This window comes from Talpa occidentalis, unplaced genomic scaffold (assembly GCF_014898055.3).
Source record: "Talpa occidentalis isolate TD23 unplaced genomic scaffold, MPIMG_talOcc4v2.1 talOcc4.10, whole genome shotgun sequence".
NCBI classification, from domain to species: Eukaryota; Metazoa; Chordata; class Mammalia; order Eulipotyphla; family Talpidae; genus Talpa; species Talpa occidentalis.
The window spans coordinates 5,116,490-5,139,850 of NW_023600993.1; the positions used below are offsets into that span (position 1 = coordinate 5,116,490).

Consider the following 23,361-nt stretch of genomic DNA (forward strand, 5'->3'; position numbering starts at 1 on the left):
GTTCTTCAGGAAATGAAGAAAACTGCGGTGAGAACTGTATTTTTCTCCTCTTTGATGTAATAAAGTCAGCTGTCAGATACGAGAAAATCATTTCAGAAGCCTGGATTAAGGTAAGTGATCTTTGGAACTTTGAATGCTAAGGAAGGAATGGGTAGCCATTGTTGACGGGAGTGTTACTGAAGGCAGCTGAAATAAGAGCCTTAAAGGTCAATCAAGTAGAAATCCGTAGAAATCCTAGATGAGGGTTCCAGGATGAATAGCTTGATTCTCAAATAAGCATCCCGGGTGTGCTGAATAGGAGGAAAGTGTTGTCCCTACATGTTGTAATACTTTGTGACCCTTGTTTTTCCAGGCAATTAAAAACATTTCTCCTGACTCTGAACACAAGGTATGTTCACCCACTAACATTAGAGATGCTGACTGGTTGGCCTTCCCCTGTCTTTCTTCCCTCCAGTCATCCCTTCTGCTCCACCCTTTGCTAGTCTGATAAACATTAGCTGCCTGGGGAAGATGCTCTGCGAGGGTGACTTGCCCTACTCACTCAGACTAGTGAGAAGTAAGATTAATGTTTCCATAAGGAAGATGCCAACATTCCAGACTAGCGCAGTCAGTTGCTCAGTCAGAGGAGCTGGGCCTCCACAAGGGGAAGGAGCCTGGAACCTGCGTGGACTCCCCGCATCGGATTGCTTTTCCTCCCGGGCAGAACTGTTAAGATGATGGCGCGCTGTGGTGTTCTTTCCTTTGCCAGTGTCTACCTGACCAGAGTAAATCAAATAGGCTATCTGCTGTCGGGGCCACTTCTCTCTTTTTTTTTTTTAAGATTTATTTTATTTATACAAGAGTGGGGTACAGGCCCGAGTCGCGGGAGGGTGAGAGGATTCACCAGAGACAGAGTGGGGAGCAGAACAGGCAGACGACTGAAAGCACTGCTGAGGGGAGCAGTGGACGAGACAGGAGAGGTCTCTCCGCCATGTGGGATTCTCTGGCTGGCCAGGAATCGAACCCACGTTGCAGAGGCTGTGGACAGCTTCACAGCGCTGTGCTCAACCCGTTGCTCAACCAGGGAAGGCCCAGGGTGATTTCCTTAATACTAGAAATACATGTGATTGAATATCTTGTATACTGATTGGTTCCCTTTAAGGATTTTTCTTTAGTAGGAATCTGTTTTGTGAGTTTGTTTTTTTTTTTATAAAGTAGATATTGGTCTCCCTGGTGGCCTAGTGTTTAAGTTTCAACACTATCACCTGTGTAGCCTGAGTTCCATCCCTAGCCAGGGAGGTGACCCACATGGCGCAGCAGACCTCTCCTGTCTCCCCACTGCTCCCCTCAGCATTGTATTTCAGAAGATCTGCCTGTTCTGCTCCCCTCTCTCTCTGGTGAATCCTCTCACTGCCCCCCACGCCCTCCAACACACCTCTGGCCTATACTCCAGTTCTTCTACATACATACACACATGCGTGTGCACACACACGAAGTATCCAGTTGTGGAAACATTTTTTTAAAGATTTAATTATGCATACAATTACTGGGGTACAGGCCAGAGGTGGGGGAGGGGATGAGAGGATTCACCAGAGACAGAATGGGGAGTAGAACAGGTGGATTTACTGAAATACACTGCTGAGGGGAGCAGTGGGTAAGACAGGAGAGGACTGCAGGGCCATGTGGGTAGCTCCATGGCCAGTGATTGAACTCATACCGCAGTGGCTGGTGGTAGCTTCATAGTGCTGAGACTTAACTCATTGCGCCACCAGGGAGGCCCTTTTTTGTCATTATTAATAGTGGTGTTTTGTTATGATTCTCAATTTTGGTGTTTAAATGAGTGGGGCCTTCAGTGAAGGGGTGTCCTAAGGAATTTGGTGATGTTTTTTCTTCTGTCCTGCTTTATTTTTTCAATCTTTTTTTATACCATTGGTAAGACAAGCTAATTGGAGAGGGAAAAAACTCACAAAGAATCTAAAAATGGAAAATAATTTTCCTTCATTCTCCCATTCTTGATGAATAATCATTCTTCCATGTTTTCTATTCATATGTATGTCTGAGTATGTGTGTTTAGACCTGCTCACTCTTATTCTTACACTTATTCACACTTGTGTAGTGTTTTCACAAAAGTAAAATCTTGTGATTATTGTCCTGCAGGTTGCTTTGTTTTTACTTCAGAATTGTCATGTCTTTGTTAAGAATTACTATCTCATTGTATTTAATGGCTATGTGATACTCTGACGGTGACTCATAACTGAACCTTGTACACATATTGGCAGGCATTTACAGTCACTCCAAGTTTTTGCAAAGTAATTTTTATAGTAATAGTGAAAATATTTACTGAAGTTCACAAATGATTTAATAGTTTTTCTTTAATAAATGTCATGATTCTGATCTGTCATTACATTTATTGAACAATATAGCTTTCATTTGTATTCCAAAGTTTTCTTAAAAGATAACAGTGGTTGGGCCTCCCCTGGTGGTGCAGTGGTTGAGCACTGGGCTGTGAGGCTGCCCACAGCCTCTGCAGCACCAGTTCATTTCCTGGCCACCTGCGAGGGTCCCACAAAAAAAAAAAAAAAAAAAAAGGTAACAGTGGTTAATTATTGATGTTTTATTTCTTTGAAAAATATGTTTGGATTTTGTGAACATGAAGCTACTCCCTTGAGAGAATGTTAAGCAAATGTGTATTATCCATTCTGTGTTCAATAGAAAAAGTTGGGAGCTGTTGTTTCATTTTTATAAATGTACTGAATTATTAAACTGTTTCCCTGTTTTTGTATATTTATCGATAATAGACTTTTGACCTGGCAATGACTCTCATCATCTATAGCACCAACACCCAGACAAGGAAGTTTACTGAGAGGGTGCTAAGAAGTAAGATTCGATCAGGCTGCTTTGACGAACAGCTGCTAGAGGGTACATTTTGTATTCATTACATGGTAAGTGTCAGGAGAGCCAGACACCATTAGTCTGGAAGTTGTAAAAAGATCCTCCCAGTGTGGGAACCTTGACCACACCACCTTGCTGACAGATAGCCCCGAATACTTCTTAACATAGTAGAATTATTATTTACCTTGATTGAGCTATGATGTTAATAAAACCAACTTGAGATTGGTGTTTATCTTTTTAACAAAAAGATCATAAAATTGGTTTATTTGAACTTGCATGATTTAGCCCCCAAATGTTTTTATAGAAAATTTCTAAATTTGGGTCTTCTGATTACATACTTATATAACTTGATTTTTAAGCTAAAATTGTAGTCTTACAGGTCTCATAAAATTTCATCTTAGTTTTAACCCATTGTGTAAGCCTGATGAGACTTTCGTATCTTAATTTTCGTATCTCAATTGTCCAGTTCATTGGTCTCACAAAATTGGCCTCTATATTCTGTTCTAAGTAGTTCTTACATATCCTGGGCATTTAGAAGAATTTTCTTAGAGACATGATTATATATTTGTTGAAATGTAAGTATTTCGCCACTCAACATTGTGACCTTGAGGTGATCATTTCTATTGAAATGTCAGCCATTAGATTTAGAATTTTGTTATCTGGAAGTGGTATTTTGCCAGGTAAATGTTAATAATGTATACCTTAGAAACCTGGACATATCAATGGTTTGGGACATGGCTTAAGAGCTAATGAGGCTGTAGAGTTGATCTTAAGATTTTATATTTTTACGATTTTATATTTCAGTCTTTTCAGTGCTATTTCTGACATGGGTTACAATTTCACAGAGTATGGAAAACAATGTAATTTTTTATTGCGTTTTTTCTCAGTAAGCACTTAGTTCAGTGCTTCATTTAAGATTTTAAAAATTACGTCATTAAGAATTTGGATTTACGAACTGGTCATATACTCTGTGTCCTTTAATGTCCACTTACTGCCTGAGTGGTAGGACATGATCATGGTTTTGATCGTCTTTAAAAAAAATTCATCAACATTGAACCTTACAGAGGAGTTCATATCATAACTAATGTAGAAGGGCTTCATCTATTCCCAGGGAGGCAGTGTGATTAAGTGAGGAAAGTGCGATTAGATCTGGATTCAGTAAAGAGATGGTGTTAGAAGGCTTGTGGTTTTTATGTCTATGAGCTGAAAGCTCAATTTTTAGCCATATGTTGATCCTGAAAGAAAACTCAGAATGAGGGGCCTCTCTGGTGGCATGGGTTTAAAGTCTCTGCTATCAAGCTATCGCCAGCCACTGTGGCCTGATTTTGATCCCCAGCCATGGAGCTACCCACATGGCACAGCAGACCTCTCCTTTCTGCTGCTCCCCTCAGCAGTGTATTTCAGTCGATCTGCCTGTTCTGCTCCCCACTCTGTCTCTGGTGAATCCTCTTACCCCCACACCTCTGGCCTACACCCCAGTTCTTGTATGTACAAATAAATAAAAATATATCTTAAAAAAAGGTCAAAGTGATGAAGGATTATTCTGCATCAATCTGAGATTAATGTTCCTTCAGTTCAAATCAGAGTTAGAAAGAACTCTTATATCCCCAAAAGGGCTAGCAACTCCTATGTGCTATAATAATTAATTTTTTTTCTCTCTCCTCTTCACCCCTGGAGGTTCTTAAGGATGTTTGTCCATCCATTCTGTCTCTGGCTCAGAGTTTGTTGGACTCACTAGACTACGGCCTGATGTCATTTGGCAGTCTCCTGTACAAATATGCATTTAAGTTTTTTGATACTTACTGCCAGCAGGTATGTTGAAATACTTATTTTGGAAAGGAGAGGATAGGGTAAAGGAAAGAATTATTAGTCCAAATGGATTGCATGTGATCTGATGTTTATTTCTTGTTATTTGGAAGGCATTTGAGAGACAGAACTCTAAACTGGGAGTTGGGAGAACTTAATTATATGCTTAGTCTTAAAGTGAAAACCCAGATCCAGTCTACTTTAAATAGACTGGAGGGCTGAAGGTATCAGGTGACCTTCCTACTCTGGGAATGGCATTTTTAAAATTTAGCTGCAAATGTTCAATTGGCAGCTGATTCTGTAATTTTTCTCTAGAAAAAAGTGTGGTTTAAAAAAACAAAAAAAAAGGAGGAATCCTTGAACACCTGGCCCTGTTCCCAGAAACATCAGACCAAAATGTAATAACTTATCGGAGCAGGAAAGCTCTATTTGTGAAGGTGATTGAGAGCAAGTAAACAACAGTTTCTTATTTTGGATTTTTTATGTGTCTTGTACCTATTATTAACAATGTTAAAGCACATTTGAATGGAACTTTAAAAGTGAAGACAAAATTTTAAAGATCTCTTAGCAGAGCCAGAGCCATAGCTTCAGCTGGCCCAAGATGGCTGTTGCAGGTGAGAGAGCCGCATGCCTTGGGATGGAGTAGAAGCGCAGAGGCAAGGGAGGATTACATCTAATCACATAGTGCTCGTTGATAAGCAGTAGACAGTTAGCCAAGACTGTGGTATGTGGTTAGATGGCATAGCCCTAAATATGCTGAGTTCAACATTAATGACAACTGAATTACAGTGGGACAGGGTGGTTGTGATTTTGACCAAATTGAGGTTGGTATAGCCTCAGGCGTGAATTTCTGTAGATGGCCCTAGCGTAGTTTTGCCTCACTCTGTTCTGCATAGGAAGTGGTTGGTGCCCTGGTGACCCACGTCTGCAGCGGGAATGGAGCAGAGACTGACACCGCCCTGGATGTCCTGCTGGATTTGGTGGTCCTGGACCTGCCTGCTATGAGGCTGAACGCTGTCTTTGTGAAGGTATCTAGTCCCGCTACTGGCAGACATTGGAGTTTTTCTTTTGTGTATCTGAGACAGTGGATACTTGTTGGCCACTATTTTTGTATTCTACATATTGAGGGCCTGGATTAGTGGGAGAGGCTGGACAGGAGATGAGGTGATAGTAAATACTAGAAAAAATAACTCCTTTGTCTATAGACTAGTTCATTCAACAAATACTTTCTATGTAATATGCACTGGACTCTATTCTGGATGCTGTGGATACTAAAGTCAGTACTTGCCTTTGGTGGCAGACAGTAAGACACATTTGGAAGTCACTATAAATACCCCATGGCAAACTCTAAAACAAATAAAGCGCTGTAGACACCCCAGAGCAGGAATCACTCATTTAGCTTGGTAAGCTGGAGATGTCGTCAAAGAGGTAGAAACGTGAGTGATTCTTGAATGATGGGAATGCTTGCACCAGAGGAAGGTAAGTGAAGTATGTTGTAGGCAGAGGATAGTTGGAACAGAAGCAGGTGGCACGCACTTCGCAGTGTGTCTGAGGGATGACAGATACACTGGCAGGGCTGCCAGGGGTATATGGTGAGGGGTGGCGGGAGGTGAGCATCGGGGACAGGACCAGATAATGAAGGGTCACAGCTATGATGCTGAGTGTTTCAGCTTCATAGACAATGGGGAGCTACTATAGGTTTTTAACAGGGGGTTGAGCTAATCATGTCTGGGCTTTGGAAGGTAACTGTAAAGGCCGTGTTATACCCAAATCAGAAATGAGAAAGCTGAGGCTTTGCCTGAGGTAAACAAGTAAGTTGTTCCTCTGTGACGCCTTCCACATCAGAAAGAGTAATTCATGGACGATAGATATGCTGAGAAGGCATGATGTGACAAGACAGCCCAAGAGAACTTTTCGGCAGAATATTGTTTTCACCGAGAAAAAGGAGAATGGAGGAAAAGAATGGGAAGAAATAGAAGATAGCGTACGATGGCACGTGTGAATGAGACGTTTGAAATGTAGGATTGCCGATTCAGAGCAAAGTGGACAAATCTCACTTCTCTCTCCTGGTGACAGTGTGTGCTCTCTGGTAGTAAGTGGATTTAGGAAGCTGCCAGAAACTCTCAGCTTGGGTCCAGAGAACCAGTTCTTTGGGCTCTGAGAGAGCTTTAGAGAACTTGAGTTTTGGTGAAACATTCTGACTGTTGATTTAGTCTCTCCATGCCAAGTTGAACACTGTATGTCACCTCAGTCTCAGAGAGGGAGGAGACCCCCCAGGATCACAACCCACTGGCACAGTTGGGAATGTGCTGGCACCTATTTGTGTACCTCTCACTGAGTCAGGAAAATCCTGGCTTCTGCCCATATCCTCTGCTGGCCAGCAGACAGAGCATGTTCCCACAGCCCCCATTGTCTCCCCGCCCCCCACACACTCCTCCATCTCAGGCAGGCCCAGCAGCCACAAGCACACTCACCACCCACCTCAGGAGCCCTGGCTTTTATGGTGAGCACCAGGACTTCTTCGAAGGATTTAAATTTTTTGATTTTAAGGAAATACTTGTTTCTGACTTTATTGTTGGGGTTTTTTCCTCACAGGGTATATTAGATTATCTGGATAATATGACTCCTAAGCAAATACGAAAACTCTTCTATATTCTCAGTACTCTGGCATTTAGCAAACAGCATGAAGCCAACAGTCACATCCAGGTAAGAGGCAGTTGACAAAGAATCTTTTAAATCTCTTTACTTTACTCTACTTGGAATCTAGAAAACTTAAATAAGGGACCAGGAAAATGAATATAAGAAAGTGAAAATCAAAATCAACAAAAAACTATGAACCAGAGACACTTTTTGGGGGGTGGGGGGCGGGAGGGGAAGGATTGGGGTCAGAATGGGGCGTTTGCAATTGTATGGGGGAATATAAAAATAAAATTTAATATTTAAAAAAAAATAAAAATAATAAAATAAATAAATAAAAATATATATATATATAAATATCAAAAAAAAAAAATAAATCTCTTTACTTGGAATTTGCTGAACAAAATCTTTTCAGCCTGTGTAGTAGGAGAGCTAGAGCATGTGGCCATAGTCCCAGCATTGGTTTATTATTTTCTTACCACAAACATTTAAGTGCCTACGTATGCCAGGCACTGAGGTGGAAAGTATATCAGACCTTCTGTCCTTGAGGAACTTTTAATCTGTTGGGGGTTAAGAAATGCGTCCATAATAAGTTAACTATGAAAATTAAGAAAAACCATTCAGGTTCTGTGCTTTTTGCTGTGGGGACACAGAATTCCCTGTTTCCTGAGGAAAACCTGAATCTAATGTGAGCCTCATCCGGGTTTGCTGTCGTTTGTAGACACTGTTCTTTGACCAGGCCAAGCAGATGGGACTCAGGAGGAAATCATAACTTTAGTGCCACCTTGTGGCTATAATCTGTATGGGACTATGACTGAGCAAGCAGCACCCTTTATTAATTTTTAAAAATCAGTTATTATGCACATGTATACAGTGCTCAGGGGTGTAGAAGGGCGGTGAAAAAAAAGCTTGCTCCCCTCTCACGTCTCCAGGTGTCTTTTACTGTTCTAGTTCATAGCTTTCTAGATGTTGTGAGCATTTACAAATTTGTATTTACCTGTATTCTGTGCTTTCCTCTCTTGTTCTGAATTGTGTTTTATTATTTAGCAGTGTAATTCCAATATTGCTTCACATCAGAAATATGGAGCTACTGTTATTTTATTTTGGAATTGTGGTAAAATATATATAACAAATTAAATTATTTTAACCATTTTTTCCTTTTTTAAAAAAAAAAAGATTTATTTATTTATACAAGCACTGGGTACAGTCAGAAGCGTGGGAGGGCGAGAGAATTCACCAGAGCCAGAGCAGGGATCAGAGCAGGCAGACTGATGAAGTACACTGCTGAGGGGAGCAGCGGGCGGCAGGAGAGGTCTGTGCACCATGTGGAACCCTCGCCAGGTGGCCGGGAATCGAACTGGCGCTGCAGAGTCTGCGGGCAGCTTCGCAACCCAGTACTCAACCGCAGAGCCACTGGGAAGTCCCTATTTTAACCATTTTTTGATTGTATATTTCAGTGGTATTAAGTGCCTTCACGGCACTGTAATCATGGCTACCATCTATATTCAGAAATTCACATCATTTCAAACAACAAACTTCATACCCATTAAGAAATAACTCCGTATTTCCTTTCCTCAGCTCCTGGTAACTTCTAATCTACTCTCTGTCTGAATTTGCCTGTTTTATATAGATACTTCATCTAAATGAATATTTACCCTTTCCTTTTATGACTGGGTAACATCCTGTTGTATGTATATACCCACATTTCATTTATCCACTCCCCTATTAGAGTACACTGGGTTTGTTTCTGTCCTGGTGTGACTAATACTGTGATCACTGGTGTAGTTGTATCTGTTCGAGTCCCCTTTTTTCAGTTCTTTTGGGTGTATACCTAGGAGTAGAATTGCTGGGTCACATGGTGATTCTTCTGTTTAACTTTTTAAGGAACCACCCTAGTGTCCACACCATTGTACACTCCAACCAAAACTGTATGAGGGTTCCAGTTTGTCCGCACTCAGACTCCATACTTGCTTTGCATTTTTAAGGGTAACCATCCAACTGGGTGTGTAGTGGTAGCTCATTGCGTGTTTGATTTTTGTTTCCCTAATAACTAATGATGTTGAACTTTTTTCATGTGTTGATTGGTCATTTGTATACCTTCTTTGGAAAAATTGTCTATTAAGTCCATTGCTCACTTTTATTGTGTTGTCTTTTATTGATGCATAAGAGTCCTATTTTACATATTATTCCCATATCAGAGCTATGATTTGAAAATGTTTTCTTCCATTCTGTGTGTTGTCTTTTGACTCTCTATGGTGTCTTTTGATGTACAAAAGTATTTAGTTTTGATGAGGTCCAGTCTAACTATCTGTGCTTTTGGTTTTGTACTTAAGAAAAACCATGCCGGGCCTCCCCTGGTGGTGTAGGAGGTTGAACGCCATGCTGTGAAGCTGCCCGCAGCCTCTGCAGCATGGGTTCGATCCCAGCCAGCTGGCAAGGGTCCCACATGGCGCAGCAGACCTCTTCTGTTGCGCCTGCTGCTCCCCTCAGCAGTGTATTTCTTCAGTCTGCCTGTTCTGTTCTCTGCTCTGTCTGGTGAATCCTCTCATCCTCCCGCACATGTGGCCTGTTCCCTGGTTCTTGTATAAAAAAAGAAAACCCTTGCCAGTTCCAAAGGTCATGAATATTTCCCCCATTGTTTTCTTCTAAGAATTTTATAGTTGTAGCTCTTAAATTCAGGTCATTGATCCACTTGAAAATAATTTACATATTTATGGTGTAAGATAAAGATGTACCCTCATTTTTTAAATTTCATCCACTTGTTTTTCTTTTGAATTGTCTTGCTTGGTACCTTTATCAAAAATCAGTTCACCGGGCCTCGCTGGTGGCTCGGGGTTTAAGTATCTACACTATCAAGCTGTCGCCAGCCATTGCAGCAAGAGTATGACCCCTGGCTAGGTTGCTGACCCACATGGCGCAGCAGACCTCTCCTGTCTCATCCGCTGCTCCCCTCAGCAGTGTATTTAAGTAGATCCACCTGTTCTGCTTACCTCTGTCTCTGGTGAATCCTCTCAACCCCTGCACCTCTGGCCTTCGTCCCAGCTCTTATATGCATAAATAAATAAAAATACTTTTTAAAAATCAGTTCACTATTATATGAGGGTTTACTTGGCCGTTGTAGCCTTTGGTTTATGCATGTGTACTGATACTTTTAAAACTCTGTTCTGCTTACTATAATTTTATGGAAATTTTGAAATTGCAAAGTGTGAGCCCTCAAAATGTTATTTTCCAAGATTGTTTGGGTTATTTAAGGTGCCTTTAAATTCCACAAGAATTTTAGTATGGGTTTTTCTATTTTTGTAAAAAAAAAAATGTCTAGGATTTTATAAGAGCGTTGGTTTTTTTTTTTTGTTAAGATTATTTATGCATACAAGAACTGGGGTACAGGTCAGAGATGCGGGGGGCGAGAGGATTCACCAGAGACAGAGTGAGGAACAGAACAGGCAGATTGACTGAAATATACTGCTGAGGGGAGCAGTGGGTGAGTCAGGAGAGGTCTGCTGCGCCATGTGGGTTGCTCCCTGGCTGCGGATTGAACTCATGCTGCAGTCAGTGGCTGCGGATAGCTTCATAGGTTTCATCTTAACCCCTTGCACCACCAGGGAGGCCCCCAAAAAATGTCTTTAGGATTTTAAGGATTGCATCAAATATCACTTTTAGTAGTGTCATTATCTTAACAATATTATGCCTTCCAATTCATGAGCATGTGATAACTTTCCACTAATTTAGGTCTTTAATGTCCTTTAGCAATGTTGTATGTTTTTTAACATAGAAGTCTTTTACATTTTGGCTAAGATTACTTCTAAATATTTTATTGTATTTCTTTGGTTTTTTGCTATGTAGCAAATAACATTAAGATAATTCACATATCCTTATGGAGCAACCATTGACATTGACAATAACAATGACTGCCCTTTAAGACTATCTGCCATCCACCCCGCCCTGTTCAAGGAACTTCCATTATTTATCTCTCATCCTTACAGAACCTCCCCCATCTTAAAGATGAGAAAAATGAGACTCAGAGAAATGAGAATACTTGCTTAGAACCACTCAGTAAATCGTACAGCCCTTGCTAGTCTAGGTTTTTTGCCTCCAGTATCATGGGCTCTTTTGCTGTGCCATTCCAGTACCTTCATCTTCCTTATTCTTTGTCTCCTTGCAGGATGACATGCACCTGGTGATACGAAAGCAGCTCACTAGCAACGTGTTCAAGTACAAGCTCATTGGGATCATTGGCGCTCTCGCCATGGCTGGCATCATGGCGGCCGACAGGTACATCTGGCAATCATGACTTCTGTGGCCAGTCAGGTTGCTGCCTTGTAAATTAAAAGTGTTCCATTGTAATGACATCATTATTATACTAGGTATTGAAGCCATTAGAGAAGTGAGCACATGTGTGTTGCGCCTTTGTAGCGTTCCCTTCTAAACTTGACTGTAACATATACCAGTTTTACAAACTTATGATCATGTCATTTTAGCCTGATAGTTAAAACTAGGATTTGCCAGGAGATAAAGTTCTAAAAATGCTTCCATAGAAGGGAAACCCTGCTCTTTCTGGGATGCAGCTTTCTACATCTACTCCTGTCCAAGACACGAGGCAACAAAGGTTTCTCTTTTGCTGTATTCGTCCTGTCTGAGACATCATGTTGGGTGCAAATAAAATCTTCCTTGTGGATTTTTTTCCTCTTGCATTTTGATGCTATAATTGTGGCATCTAAATAATCATATTTGGGGCTTGATAAGCTCTCTTGTAAAGTAACAGGATTCAGTTCATGCTCCTGGGAAGTGATTGTGGGAATTGCTCAGCTCTGAGGAGATGCATTGGAATCAGCATCTGTCATCCACAGAGGCCACATTGTGCCCTGGTTGAGGGTTCATGCTCAGAGCCGTACGGCTTGCCCCGGGGTCAAGCTCTGACTCCCGTCTTTAGTAGCTCAGTGACCTTGGGCAAGTTACTTTACTCTTCTGTCTACTCTCACATTTGTGGACTAATGATGATAATAGTGCAGTTGGGAGCATGAAATGGTTGGGAAGATGCTCAGTGCGTGCACTTATTTCTAATTTTCATAGGAAATTAGAATCTGAGACAGATAGCTATAGAATCTATAAAATAGCTATAGAATCTCAGATAGCTGTCTTTTGCTCTAATTCACATTTTGTGTGATACCTTTGTGCACTTTTGTCTCTCCCCTCATTCCACGAAAGTTAGCATCTGAAACTTATTGCTAAAAATGGTTACAAAATATCATAAAAATGAAGCTGAAATTTCTTTTTTTAGAAGTAGATTTTTCGGTTTGACCCCAGGGAGAGCAGACCTGAGCAATGAGGAGTGCACACAGGTGAGTTCCTGTGAAGTAGTCGGAAACATTTGTGAGTAACTGGGGGTTTGGTTCTGGTTACTGGTTTTTTTTGTTTGTTTGTTTGTTTTTTTGATAGTTAAAGAGCAGGTGTATTAGAAAAAGGATAGGATAGTAAAAGACACTTGCATAGACACAAGCGGGCAGGAAGAGCTGCTCCGAAAGGGACAGGTTTGCTAAGAGGGCCTGCATGGTTGCAGGCGGGTGGCCTTGAGGGGAGCTGCCTCCGCTGAGAGAGGTCAGTGAAGAGAAGCCCAGGAATGGGAGAGGTCTCGGGCAGGCAGGAGGCTGCTGCCCTGCCAAAGTGAAGGTGGGCAGTGGAAGTGCTGCCAGTTACTGTCTTTTTTATCAGAGAAAGCACTTTTTTCCCAAATAGTTTTTCTGAACATATAACTTTTGTGATTTGTACCCCTCTCTAGCATTTAGAACTGCTGGCTTGGATTGCATTTCTTTATCTAATTGGAAATTCCTCAGGTGTGAGGAAGGTGGGTTACATCGACACAATAGCAGATAGACTAGTGCACAGGGACAAGTGTATAATTAGAGGGTTGACTATAAAGTTACTTCAGATATAGAAAACAGAGGACCTTAAATGTGAATCAGGATATATTGATTTAATTTTTTATGCGGAGGTAGTTCTTAAGACTTCCTCAGCCTAGAGGTGGCATAGTCCAAGCATGCAGATGTCTAATGGATTGGAAAACCAAAGAGATTGGAGAGACAGACTGGTCAGGGGACTCAGGAAGACCTCAAGTGAAAGGTATACAGGCTGCCAGTAAACTGGAAAAAGGAAAAGCTTAACACCAAACTGGTGAGTGGTGTTTAGGGGCGTTTTCAGCCTGATAGCCAAGCCATTCTTTTTCTTCGCTGCGCCAGGTGACCTCCCTGCTGCAGCTGGTCCACTCTTGCAGTGAGCAGTCTCCCGAGACCTCTGCGCTTTATTACGATGAGTTTGCCAACCTGCTCCAGGGAGGAAAGCTGGCTCCCAAAGCCCTGGTGAGTGTCGCTTCTTAGATCAGCGCTGCAGAGAGGTGTTGCTATTCGCAGTGAAAGACAGATCATCCTATGAACTCCCTGTTGTTCTACCTGGGTAGGCTGTTCTGCCTCCCCTGGTCCCACACCTCTTTTCTGGGGCATCCTTCAGAGAGTACTGACAAGGGCGATGAAGATGTGTGGGTTGCCACCTCCTGTTCCGTGTGAGACTCTGTGCTAAGCACTTTTCACACATGATGTCTTTTCCAGTCCAGAGTAATGCAGTGTGCATTATACTACCAGCTAGGAATGAGGAGACCACCATGTGAGTTAGGAGGGGCAGTAGTTTTGCTAGGGCTGTGCAGCAGATACACTCTGGGCCACACAACCTTAATGTTTTTCATATCCTGTAGGAATGGATTGGACAAACCATCTTTAATAATTTCCAAGATGCCTTTGTGGTGGACCTCTGTGTTGTTCCAGAAGGGTATGTACTGCTTACCCCTGATTCTACTGGTGAAGAAATTGTCAGTAGCTGGTATAGCCATGTGAATGCCCTTGACGTCTGCCAGGTCTCGCCCACTCCCATGACTTCTTTCATCCTGTCACCAATACCCAGGGCTCCCAGTTCCAGAATCACTAAAAGATTCCCCAAAATGTTCTTCTTGTCCCTTATTTTTCTTCAAAACAGGGAGACTGGTTTGTGCCAGTGGCTTCCCTCCTGGTCTGACTTACATCCTTTGAATTGGGACAATTCTTAGCTCTGAGTTCTCTCCACAGTGACTATCCGTTCCCGGTGAAAGCCCTCTACGGACTAGAAGAGTATGGCAGTCAGGATGGAATTGCCATCAACCTCCTGCCACTCTTGTTTGCTCAGGACTTTGCGAAAGAGGAGGGTGGAACTTCACGGGAACCAGACCAAAAGTCAGTACACGTTCTCTTTTCTAAAACTTCTCTTGGGTGTTGCATGTTTCTAGGAAACTGTATGGTTCTTGCAGTGTATGGGAGCTGGAGTGAAAAGAGTGCTTTCTAAGACAGGTGGTGATTGGAGGGGACAGTGAGAGAATGGAGCAGTTTCCTGATTTTCTCTGGGACCCCATGGTTTGGATTTGGATTGTATCATGATAGCTAGCAGATATTCTGAGTATTTTGTATTTCTTTGCCCTCTGGTGAACGTATTTATCTACCTCTCTCTTTTTACTCCTTCCTGCCATCTTACCTCTGCTTCCAACATGTCAGTCAGTACTCTCTCCTCACGCTCTGCCTCCCTCCAGAGTTCATTAGTAAAGGGCAGATATTTATTTTGAAGGAAAACTCCTTCATTATAACATCGGATTCCCAATAAACATGTGCTAATGAGCCTGTAAAATATAATCTGGAAATGAGCTTTTCCTTCCCAGGTTGGTGTCTCCATTGTGCCTGGCTCCCTACTTCCGGTTACTGAGACTGTGCGTGCAGAGACAACATGATGGGAACTTGGAGGAGATCGATGGTTTATTAGGTAAGGGATGATGTAACTAGATTTTATTTATTTATTTATTTATTTATACATACATACATACATACATACATATATACATACAAACAAACAAACACTGGGTACAGTCAGAAGCCCGGGAGGGTGAGAGAATTCACCAGAGCCAGAGTAGGAACAGAACAGGCAAACAGGTGAAATACACTGCTGAGGGGAGCAGTGGACGTGGCAGGAGAGGTCTGCGTGCCATGGGGGACTCTCGCCGGCAGCCAGGGATCAAACTGGCGCTGCAGAGGCTGCGGGCAGCTTCGCAGCCCAGCGCTCAACCACTGTGCCACCAGGGGAGGCCCACTAGATCCTTTGTTTCCTATCATTGTTCTCTGGTAAAGTTTGGGAAGGAGCAGAGCAGTGCTTGTTGTAGGTGGAAAGGAATTTTCTAACCTCACAGGAGAGTATAGCATTAATAACAAAATTCCAAAGATAAAATAATACATACGAATTGCCGTTGTGTTAACAAATCAGTTTTTATAGTTCTGTGTTGCTTTTTGATCCTCGCTTCTGTAATTGTTGCAAGACTCCTTAATTATATTTGTTAACTGCTGCATAATATGCATGTATTTTTGAGATTAATCAAAGCTTAACTGCCAAATATGAGTTAAAGGTGAGTCAGTGGAAGCACTGCTAGCTTGAAGGGTGGCATCCAGGTTTTATCTACTGGAGCCAAAAAGGAGTTAGAGGGCCTCCCCGGTGGCGCAGCGGTTGAGCGCTGGGTTGCGAGGCTGCCAGCAGCCTCTGCAGTGCCGGTTCAATCCCCGGCCGCTGGGTGAGGGTCCCACACGGCGCGTAGACCTCTCCTGCCACCCGCTGCTCCCCTCAGCAGTGTACTTTGTCACTCTGCCTGTTCTGCTCTCCACTCTGGCTCTGGTGAGTTCTCTTTCCCGCCTGCGCTTCTGACTGTACCCAGTGCTTGTATAAATAAATCTTTAAAAAACAAAACAAGAACAAAAAGGAGTCAGAAATGCTGCTTCTTCTCTCTCAGACTGTCCTATATTCCTCACTGACTTGGAACCGGGGCAGAAACTGGAGTCCATGTCTGTTAAAGAACATTCGTTCATGTGTTCACTCATATTTCTTACGCTCAACTGGTTCCGAGAGGTAAGTGAAGTTACTGAATATTCTACATTTTGTCTGTAGTTCCTCTGGAAAGGTAACTGTGTTCTTGGACCCCAGGAGACTCCCTAAAATGTGTCCCCCAAGCACTTAACCCCTGTGCTCTGCTTTAGCTAATATGTCCCACCCTGTCCCTCCTATATGTACCTTCTTATTGCCAAATCAAAACACTTAGAGCTCATTTGATGTTGCCCTTGCTTTCCTATCTTCAAGCCTTCTTGTTACACTCTTCTGCCAGGATTAATTTCAACTTCTCTGCTGTGAAAATACTGTTCCTCCTTACATGGGTATACATTCAATGTTCTCATTTACTGAGATCAAGTGAATGATAATTTTTCCCTTCCTTCAGAATATCTGTATGCTTAGTGAAGTAGCAATAATAATGAAACATATAAAAAGAAATAATGAATATGATGGTAACATCTTAACATCTGCCTCTCATTTTTCTCACGCATCTTATTTCTGAGAATGTCTGTTCCCTTGAAATATCTCCTCTTAATCTCACAATTTGATTCTGATGTAGTCGGGACAGGTATTATCCTGAGTTTACACATACGGAATTTCAGATGCAGAGTTCAAAGTCATGTAAGTGCATCAAGTCCTTACATTGTGCCAAATGGTGGGCTCATTTATTTTGCACTATTTAGTTCACATAACTGCATTCCCACTTTATACTTGAAGAAATAAAAGATAAGAAAGGCTGAAAACAGAAAGCCTGGGTTCTGCCGCCGCTGCGCTGCTCTCTTGTTACCAAGCGGTCATCTGTTCGGGGCTTTTCTCTGTAGCACCGGTTGGGAACACTTTTCTGTTACAGGCTAAATTCATAGATCCTGTCACTCGTGGATCTCTTTTAGCTCTGGCTGAATAATACAAACAGGTTGAAATGGGAACAGCGAGAAGTATGGGAGTTAACTTGCACGTTTGCAGGTTGTAAATGCCTTCTGTCGGCAAACGTCACCAGAGATGAAGGGGAAGGTGCTCACGCGCTTAAAGCACATCGTAGAGCTCCAGGGGCTCTTGGAGAGGTACTTGGCAGGTAAGTGAAGTGCCCTGTGGTGGTAGCCTGCTCGGACAGCAGAGACGAAGTAGAGAATTTAGTTTCTGTCAGGCTTAGTACTTCATCTGAGACAAAGAAATATATGTTCCACAATTTTTTTCAATAAACTAGTACATCAGTTTTCCTCCCAAGAGATCTCGCGGCTTACAAAAATAAAAAACGCCAAACACTGGTTGGGCTGTTGTAAAGTCACTTTGCTTCTTCGGAGGTTAAACTTCCAGTGCCCTTTACTTTCCTGAACGTAGTTACACACCTGTGAAAGGCCTCTTGATACCTCTGATCATTAACTAAATTTGTGTTTTTTTGTTGTTGTTGTTGTTAAAGATTTATTTACTTATGCATACAAGAGCTGGGGTGCAGGCCAGATAAGGGGTGGGGGGGGGGGTGAGAGAATTCACCAGAGACAGAGTGGGAAATAGAACAGGCAGAGTGACTGAAATAACACTGCTGAGGGGAGCAGTGGGTGAGTCAGGAGAGGTTTGCTGCGCCATGTGGGTAGCTCCCTGGCCGGGGATTGAACTTATGCTGTAGCGGCTGCAGATAGCTTCATAGGTTGCATCTTAACCCCTTGCACCACCAGGGAGGCGCTAAACTCGTGGTTTTAAGGTGCAAGTTGATCCTCTGGGGATACACAGAGCCTCCCTCATGTCCTCATCTAAACAGTTGTGTGTAAAACAAATTGCTATGGAACCAAATAGCATCACAATCTTTAGATTTTAAATGTAAGTTGGTTTTAGTTTGCTTCTATCTACTTGGATATTTTATATCCATTATTTTAAATGGTTTGTGTTAATTAATCATAGTAAATTAACATGACATTGATAACATATTTCTGGGCATTTTTGCTGTGCCAAAGCAATTAATGTCAGATCACTTGACTGTGTCTTACATGCTTGCATTCTGCCATGCTTGTTATTTGTGGAAACTGGTTGTTAGCCAATTGGGTGACTGCATGCCAACTCTGGTAGTCTGCTATGAAGCTTCGCCTGCTTCTGTTTCAGTCACCCCGGACTATGTTCCTCCTCTTGCAAACTTTGACTTGGAAACTGCAGATGTAATGCCTCGTACCTGCCGTACTTTTTCACTTAAACCCAGAATACAGGGGAAATTAGGTAAGTATGTTCTTTTCTTCTTCTGTTTCCATATGGCTCACACTGAATTAACCTAAGAAGTCATGTGCATCAAGGAAACAGCAATCTCTCCAGTAATTGGAGAGGTACTCTGTGACATGGTTATAAATGAAAATTAAGGTTATGTAATTACCTGTTTCTCCTCTACATAGTTTTCAGAGGCAGTGATAATTGGCAAATATGAGTCACTTTTCTCTCTTTCAACCATAAGGAGGAAGAAAACGAAAAGCAGATGGCAACAAAGCATCCTCCTCTGACACACTTTCGAAGGAAGATAGTCTGCCAAGTGACCACACACAGACGGACAGAAGCCAGCTGGCCAAGGTAGTGGAGTGACCTGTCCCCACTGAGCAGGTGCCGGCCCAGTGACAGCCTCAGAGAACCAGCATTACTTTTGCATTTTCGGAGAAACACGAGGGAAAAGAAAGGCAAACAAACTCTTAAGCCCTGGAGTGACCCTCTCATGGCACAGTTGGGTTCGAAGCCAAGTTCTCATCGCTACCACACTGTTTTTGGAATGTTTTACTCCCCTTTTGCAGCTAAGCAGTACCTTTGATTCTCTTACAGCAATTATCAGGTTCTGACTTAGTTCGTAGTGATAGATATCCTTTTTTAGCCTCTCTCCCCTTCCAGTCCCAGATTATTGACTTCTTGATATATCAAGATAACATAAAATGCTTAATACAGTTTCCGTTAAATCAACTAGTTCCCCTGTCCTTTAACTATCACTCACAGAGTAGGTTTAGAGTGTTTGAGATTACTTGAATTCAGCTACTGCTTAGTATTTGTTATATATGCCTCCTCCAGCCCTCCTAACAACCCACATTTAGTAGTTGAGGAAATTAAAACCCAGCAAGGGTAAGTGATTTGCCCAAGGTCAGACAGTCAATAATGCTGGTACAAGGATTTGAAGCCAGATCTTTCTGACCCCTTAGCTCATAGTGTCCTGTAACACAGCACAGTGCCTTGCTTTGTCTAATGGTCCACTCTAGGTAGAAAGCAAATCAGGGGTCTTGATGTGTGACCTAAAGGCATATCTTGGAGATGTTGCAGGTTCAGTTCCAGACCACCTCAGTATAGCAGGTCATGTGATTTGTTTGGATTCCCAGCGCATATAGGAGTCACGTGTTACCTTTTACTGTGCTCTATTAAGTGTGCAGTGACGACATCTGGAAAAAATTCACGTACCTTAATTAAATGTTATACACGACACCACATGAACACATGCTGTTGGAAAAGCTATTGGTAGGTGCAGGGTTGCCACAAACTTTGATTTGTTTTAAAAAACAAACAGTATCTGCAGAGTACAGTAAAGTGCAGTGGAGTGACGTGAGGCCTGCCTTTACTCCCCTTTTGCAGCTAAGCAGTACCTTTGATTCTCTTACAGCAATTATCAGGTTCTGACTTAGTTCGTAGTGATAGATATCCTTTTTTAGCCTCTCTCCCCTTCCAGTCCCAGATTATTGACTTCTTGATATATCAAGATAACATAAAATGCTTAATACAGTTTCCGTTAAATCAACTAGTTCCCCTGTCCTTTAACTATCACTCACAGAGTAGGTTTATTAATTAGCTGCTCTGTCTCAGGGATATTTAGGGACTTCAGTGAACGGCAATGAGTGATGTGGTGAAATTGCAACCTTTTACGTTAAAATAAATGCATAATTGCACTCTGAAATCATCATTATAGGTAGATTAAGTTAGGGGCCTCCCTGGTGGTGCAGGGGTTAAAGTCTCAGTGTTATCACGCTATTGCCAGCCACTGCTGACCTACATGGCCCTGGCCAGCTGCTCGCCTCAGTAGTGTATTTCAGTGGATCTGCCTCTTCTATTCCTCACTTTGTCTCTGGTGAATCTTCTCACCCCCCGCCCCCACACCTCTGGCCTACACCACAGTTCTTTTATACATAAATAAATAAAAATAAATCTTTAAAAAACAGTTATTAAGTTAGTGCACGCTTTGACAGCATGTTGACTGAAACTTGGAATGATAAGAGATTAGCTTGGCCCTCATGTGAGGGCAGCATGCAGATTCACAAAGCACTTAGAATATTCGGTTACTGTGGAAGCCTTGTTTATTTGGTTGGTTGCTGCTGCTTTCTCCCCAGGACTGCAAAGGGAAAGAGGACAGGACAGCAGTGTCACTGCAGAATTACCATGTGTTTTTCCGAGAGCTGGACATCGAAGTCTTCTCAATTCTACATTGTGGGCTTGTGACCAAGTCTGTCTTAAATACCGAAATGCACACTGAGGTAAGTGACACAGCTGAGATCATCGCAGAACTCGATCTTTCAGAAAATTCCTCAGGTCTGTTCTTACTCAAAAATAAACCTATGACATTGAGACAAATTGGACTTGGGCTTCCAAAGCCTTTGTATATGAAAGTAATAAGGAATAATTATCTTTATCATTTTTATGTGTATAAATCTGATTTAATAGTTCAGTAGATCTTACGGTCATGCTAATGATATAATTCCTACCTTTGGTGCACACAGCAAGCTATTTACTTTTGCAGAACAGCACTGTTTTGGCTCATAGAGATCAGCGCTACTTTCACTTTTTCATATTTGTTCATCAGCCACCAGATACTTATCAAGGCCTGTTTTGTTTGCCATTCAGTAGTACATACAGCATGATATTTGCCTTCAAATAGCCCATAATCTACTCAGTAGACATAACTAGTTGTTGTGCTATATCAGTGGCCTACCTAAGTATCAGTAAAACTGAGAACGGAATGGGATTTATACTGAAGTTGGAAGTAGATGACATTTTCACCAAAAAATGTAACTTCTACAGAATTTAACCAGAGTTGGAAAAAATTAAGTTAGTAGGAAATAATAAATTAGTAGGGGAAAAAAGCATGGATTTTTGTAGATTTTTACAAGAATGTAATCTTCAAAGTAAAGACAGTATTTATTTTTCCCCTGATCTTTCTACATCAGCTTGTACTTAAGAGATTCTCCGTAGATGTATATTGAATGAACAGTTTAAAGTGAGACTGTATTTGGCACTTTCTGCTTCTGATAGCGTAGTATGTTTATAGTCTTCTTGCCCAGAGTGAGTAGGAGCAGAACATTGGGAGAAAGAAAATATGAGAGGATTAATGAACAGATGAAAGCACAATTACCACACACTAGTCCTTTCTCATTCCCAGGAATTTAGGAAACTTGCGCAGGTCATCAGCTGAAAGACGCCCATCATTTATTTTCTAGGGAAAAGTCCGTCTGTGGGAACGACTGCCCTGGACGCCTACTTTAATCATTTAACATTTTCCTTTACATTGGGGGTGCTTGATTTTTTGATTTGTTAACAGCACAACAGCCATTTAAATCAGATGGGAGAGGGCCTCCCTGGTGGCTTAGGGGTTAAGTCTCAGCGCTACCATCGAAGTGGCCTCATGGCGGCCCCACGATGGCCTGAGTTCGATCCCCGGCCAGGGAGCTACCCACATGGCGCAGCAGACCTCTTCTGCCTTGCTGGCTGCTTCCCTCAGCAGTGTATTTCAGTAGATCTACCTGTTCTGCTCCCTGTTCTGTCTGGTGAATCCTCTCAACCCTGTACCTCTGGCCTACACCCCAGTTCTTCTACATACAAGTAAATAAATAAATAAAATATTTAAGAAACAAATCAGATGGGAGACAATTTTCCGTTTTATTCTTTGCTAAGGTCAGGTTCTTTGCCCATTGGGAAGAGCACACATGAAATGTGGCCCTCACAGAATTGACTAGAACACCCTAGCAGTTACTCCTTCCTTCTTCCTTGTGACAGGCCGCTGAAGTTGTGCATCTTCAGCCCCCTGAGCTGCTTTTCTTGCTGGAAGATCTGTCCCAGAAACTGGAGAATGTACTGGCACCTCCTGCTGTCCAGAGAGTCCCCTTCTTCAAGGTTAGTATGGGCAGAAGCACGGGACCTAGTCTTGATGGAGTGAAACAGGGTCTGGCAGGGGTAGGTTGTCAGTTTCTTTGATACTGTGGTTGGGTTACTCATGCTGGCCCTGTTGTCAGGCCTTATTCACCTGGCTTTTGAAAGGAACTCTGAAGCAGAGTTTCAGATCCACCAAATATTGGAAATATGTTTCTAAATGCCCTGAATGTTCCCGAATTCTATTCTTTGCTTGGGTTTCACCCTTAACAATCTCCCATCCTAAGCCGGGTGGCCACATCTCATTGCAGTAGCTGACTGACTAAAGGAGGCCCAGGCCTTGACTGTGTGTGTAAGCTGTGAGTGCATGTAGCCACTGCGAAAGCAGGTTGATGATACAAACAGCAAAATGTGAAAATCATAGGTTTAAGCTTATAAACAGTATATCTAGTTCGTAGAACCTTTTTTGTTCTATTTGCTCTAGACTCTTACCAGCCTAACTGATTTCTTTTTATGTGTGAGCTTTATCTTAAAAATCATGGTTCTAGGGCCTCCCCGGTGGCGCAGCGGTTGAGCGCTGGGTTGTGAAGCTGCCTGCAGCCTCTGCAGCGCCAGTTCAATCCCTGGCTGCTCCCCGGCCACCGGAGGAGGGTCCCACATGGTGCACAGACCTCTCCTGCCACCCGCTGCTCCACTCAGCAGTGTACTTTGTCTGTCTGCCTGTTCTGCTCCCCGCTGTGGCTCTGGTGAATCCTCTCACCCTCCCGCACTTCTGACTGTATCCAGTGCTTGTATAAATAAATAAATAAATAATCTTTTAAAAAAAAAAAAAAAATCTTGGGTCTAAACTGCTCAGACACTGTTCATACTCTTCCAAAGCCAGTCGTCTGGTTTCTTAGAAGGTGGATCAAAATATTTTTTGTCACTCCATCAGGATATAGTCTTAGCAAGCAACTAATTTCTATCTGCTCCTAACTGGTGACCTAGGTTTGACTAAATTACACAATGAACTCCTAATTTCAGAGC

General features: G+C 42.3%; 1 protein-coding gene across 2 annotated transcripts in view; it reads left to right on the plus strand.

Annotated features, from left to right (window-relative positions):
* The window catches only part of FANCD2 (FA complementation group D2), a 56,279-nt gene that overhangs the window by 19,186 nt on the left and 13,732 nt on the right, over positions 1-23,361 (plus strand). For both annotated transcript variants that reach the window (XM_037522655.2, XM_054696829.1), the window contains exons 13-30: positions 2-110; positions 353-388; positions 2,778-2,921; positions 4,549-4,683; positions 5,574-5,705; positions 7,273-7,383; positions 11,477-11,586; positions 12,593-12,653; positions 13,548-13,667; positions 14,057-14,130; positions 14,424-14,567; positions 15,044-15,144; positions 16,157-16,272; positions 17,215-17,323; positions 18,346-18,456; positions 18,686-18,798; positions 20,583-20,726; positions 22,243-22,359. In XM_037522655.2, coding sequence (XP_037378552.1) covers positions 2-110; positions 353-388; positions 2,778-2,921; positions 4,549-4,683; positions 5,574-5,705; positions 7,273-7,383; positions 11,477-11,586; positions 12,593-12,653; positions 13,548-13,667; positions 14,057-14,130; positions 14,424-14,567; positions 15,044-15,144; positions 16,157-16,272; positions 17,215-17,323; positions 18,346-18,456; positions 18,686-18,798; positions 20,583-20,726; positions 22,243-22,359 — 1,987 coding nt within the window. The remainder of the gene's footprint in view (position 1; positions 111-352; positions 389-2,777; positions 2,922-4,548; positions 4,684-5,573; positions 5,706-7,272; positions 7,384-11,476; positions 11,587-12,592; positions 12,654-13,547; positions 13,668-14,056; positions 14,131-14,423; positions 14,568-15,043; positions 15,145-16,156; positions 16,273-17,214; positions 17,324-18,345; positions 18,457-18,685; positions 18,799-20,582; positions 20,727-22,242; positions 22,360-23,361) is intronic.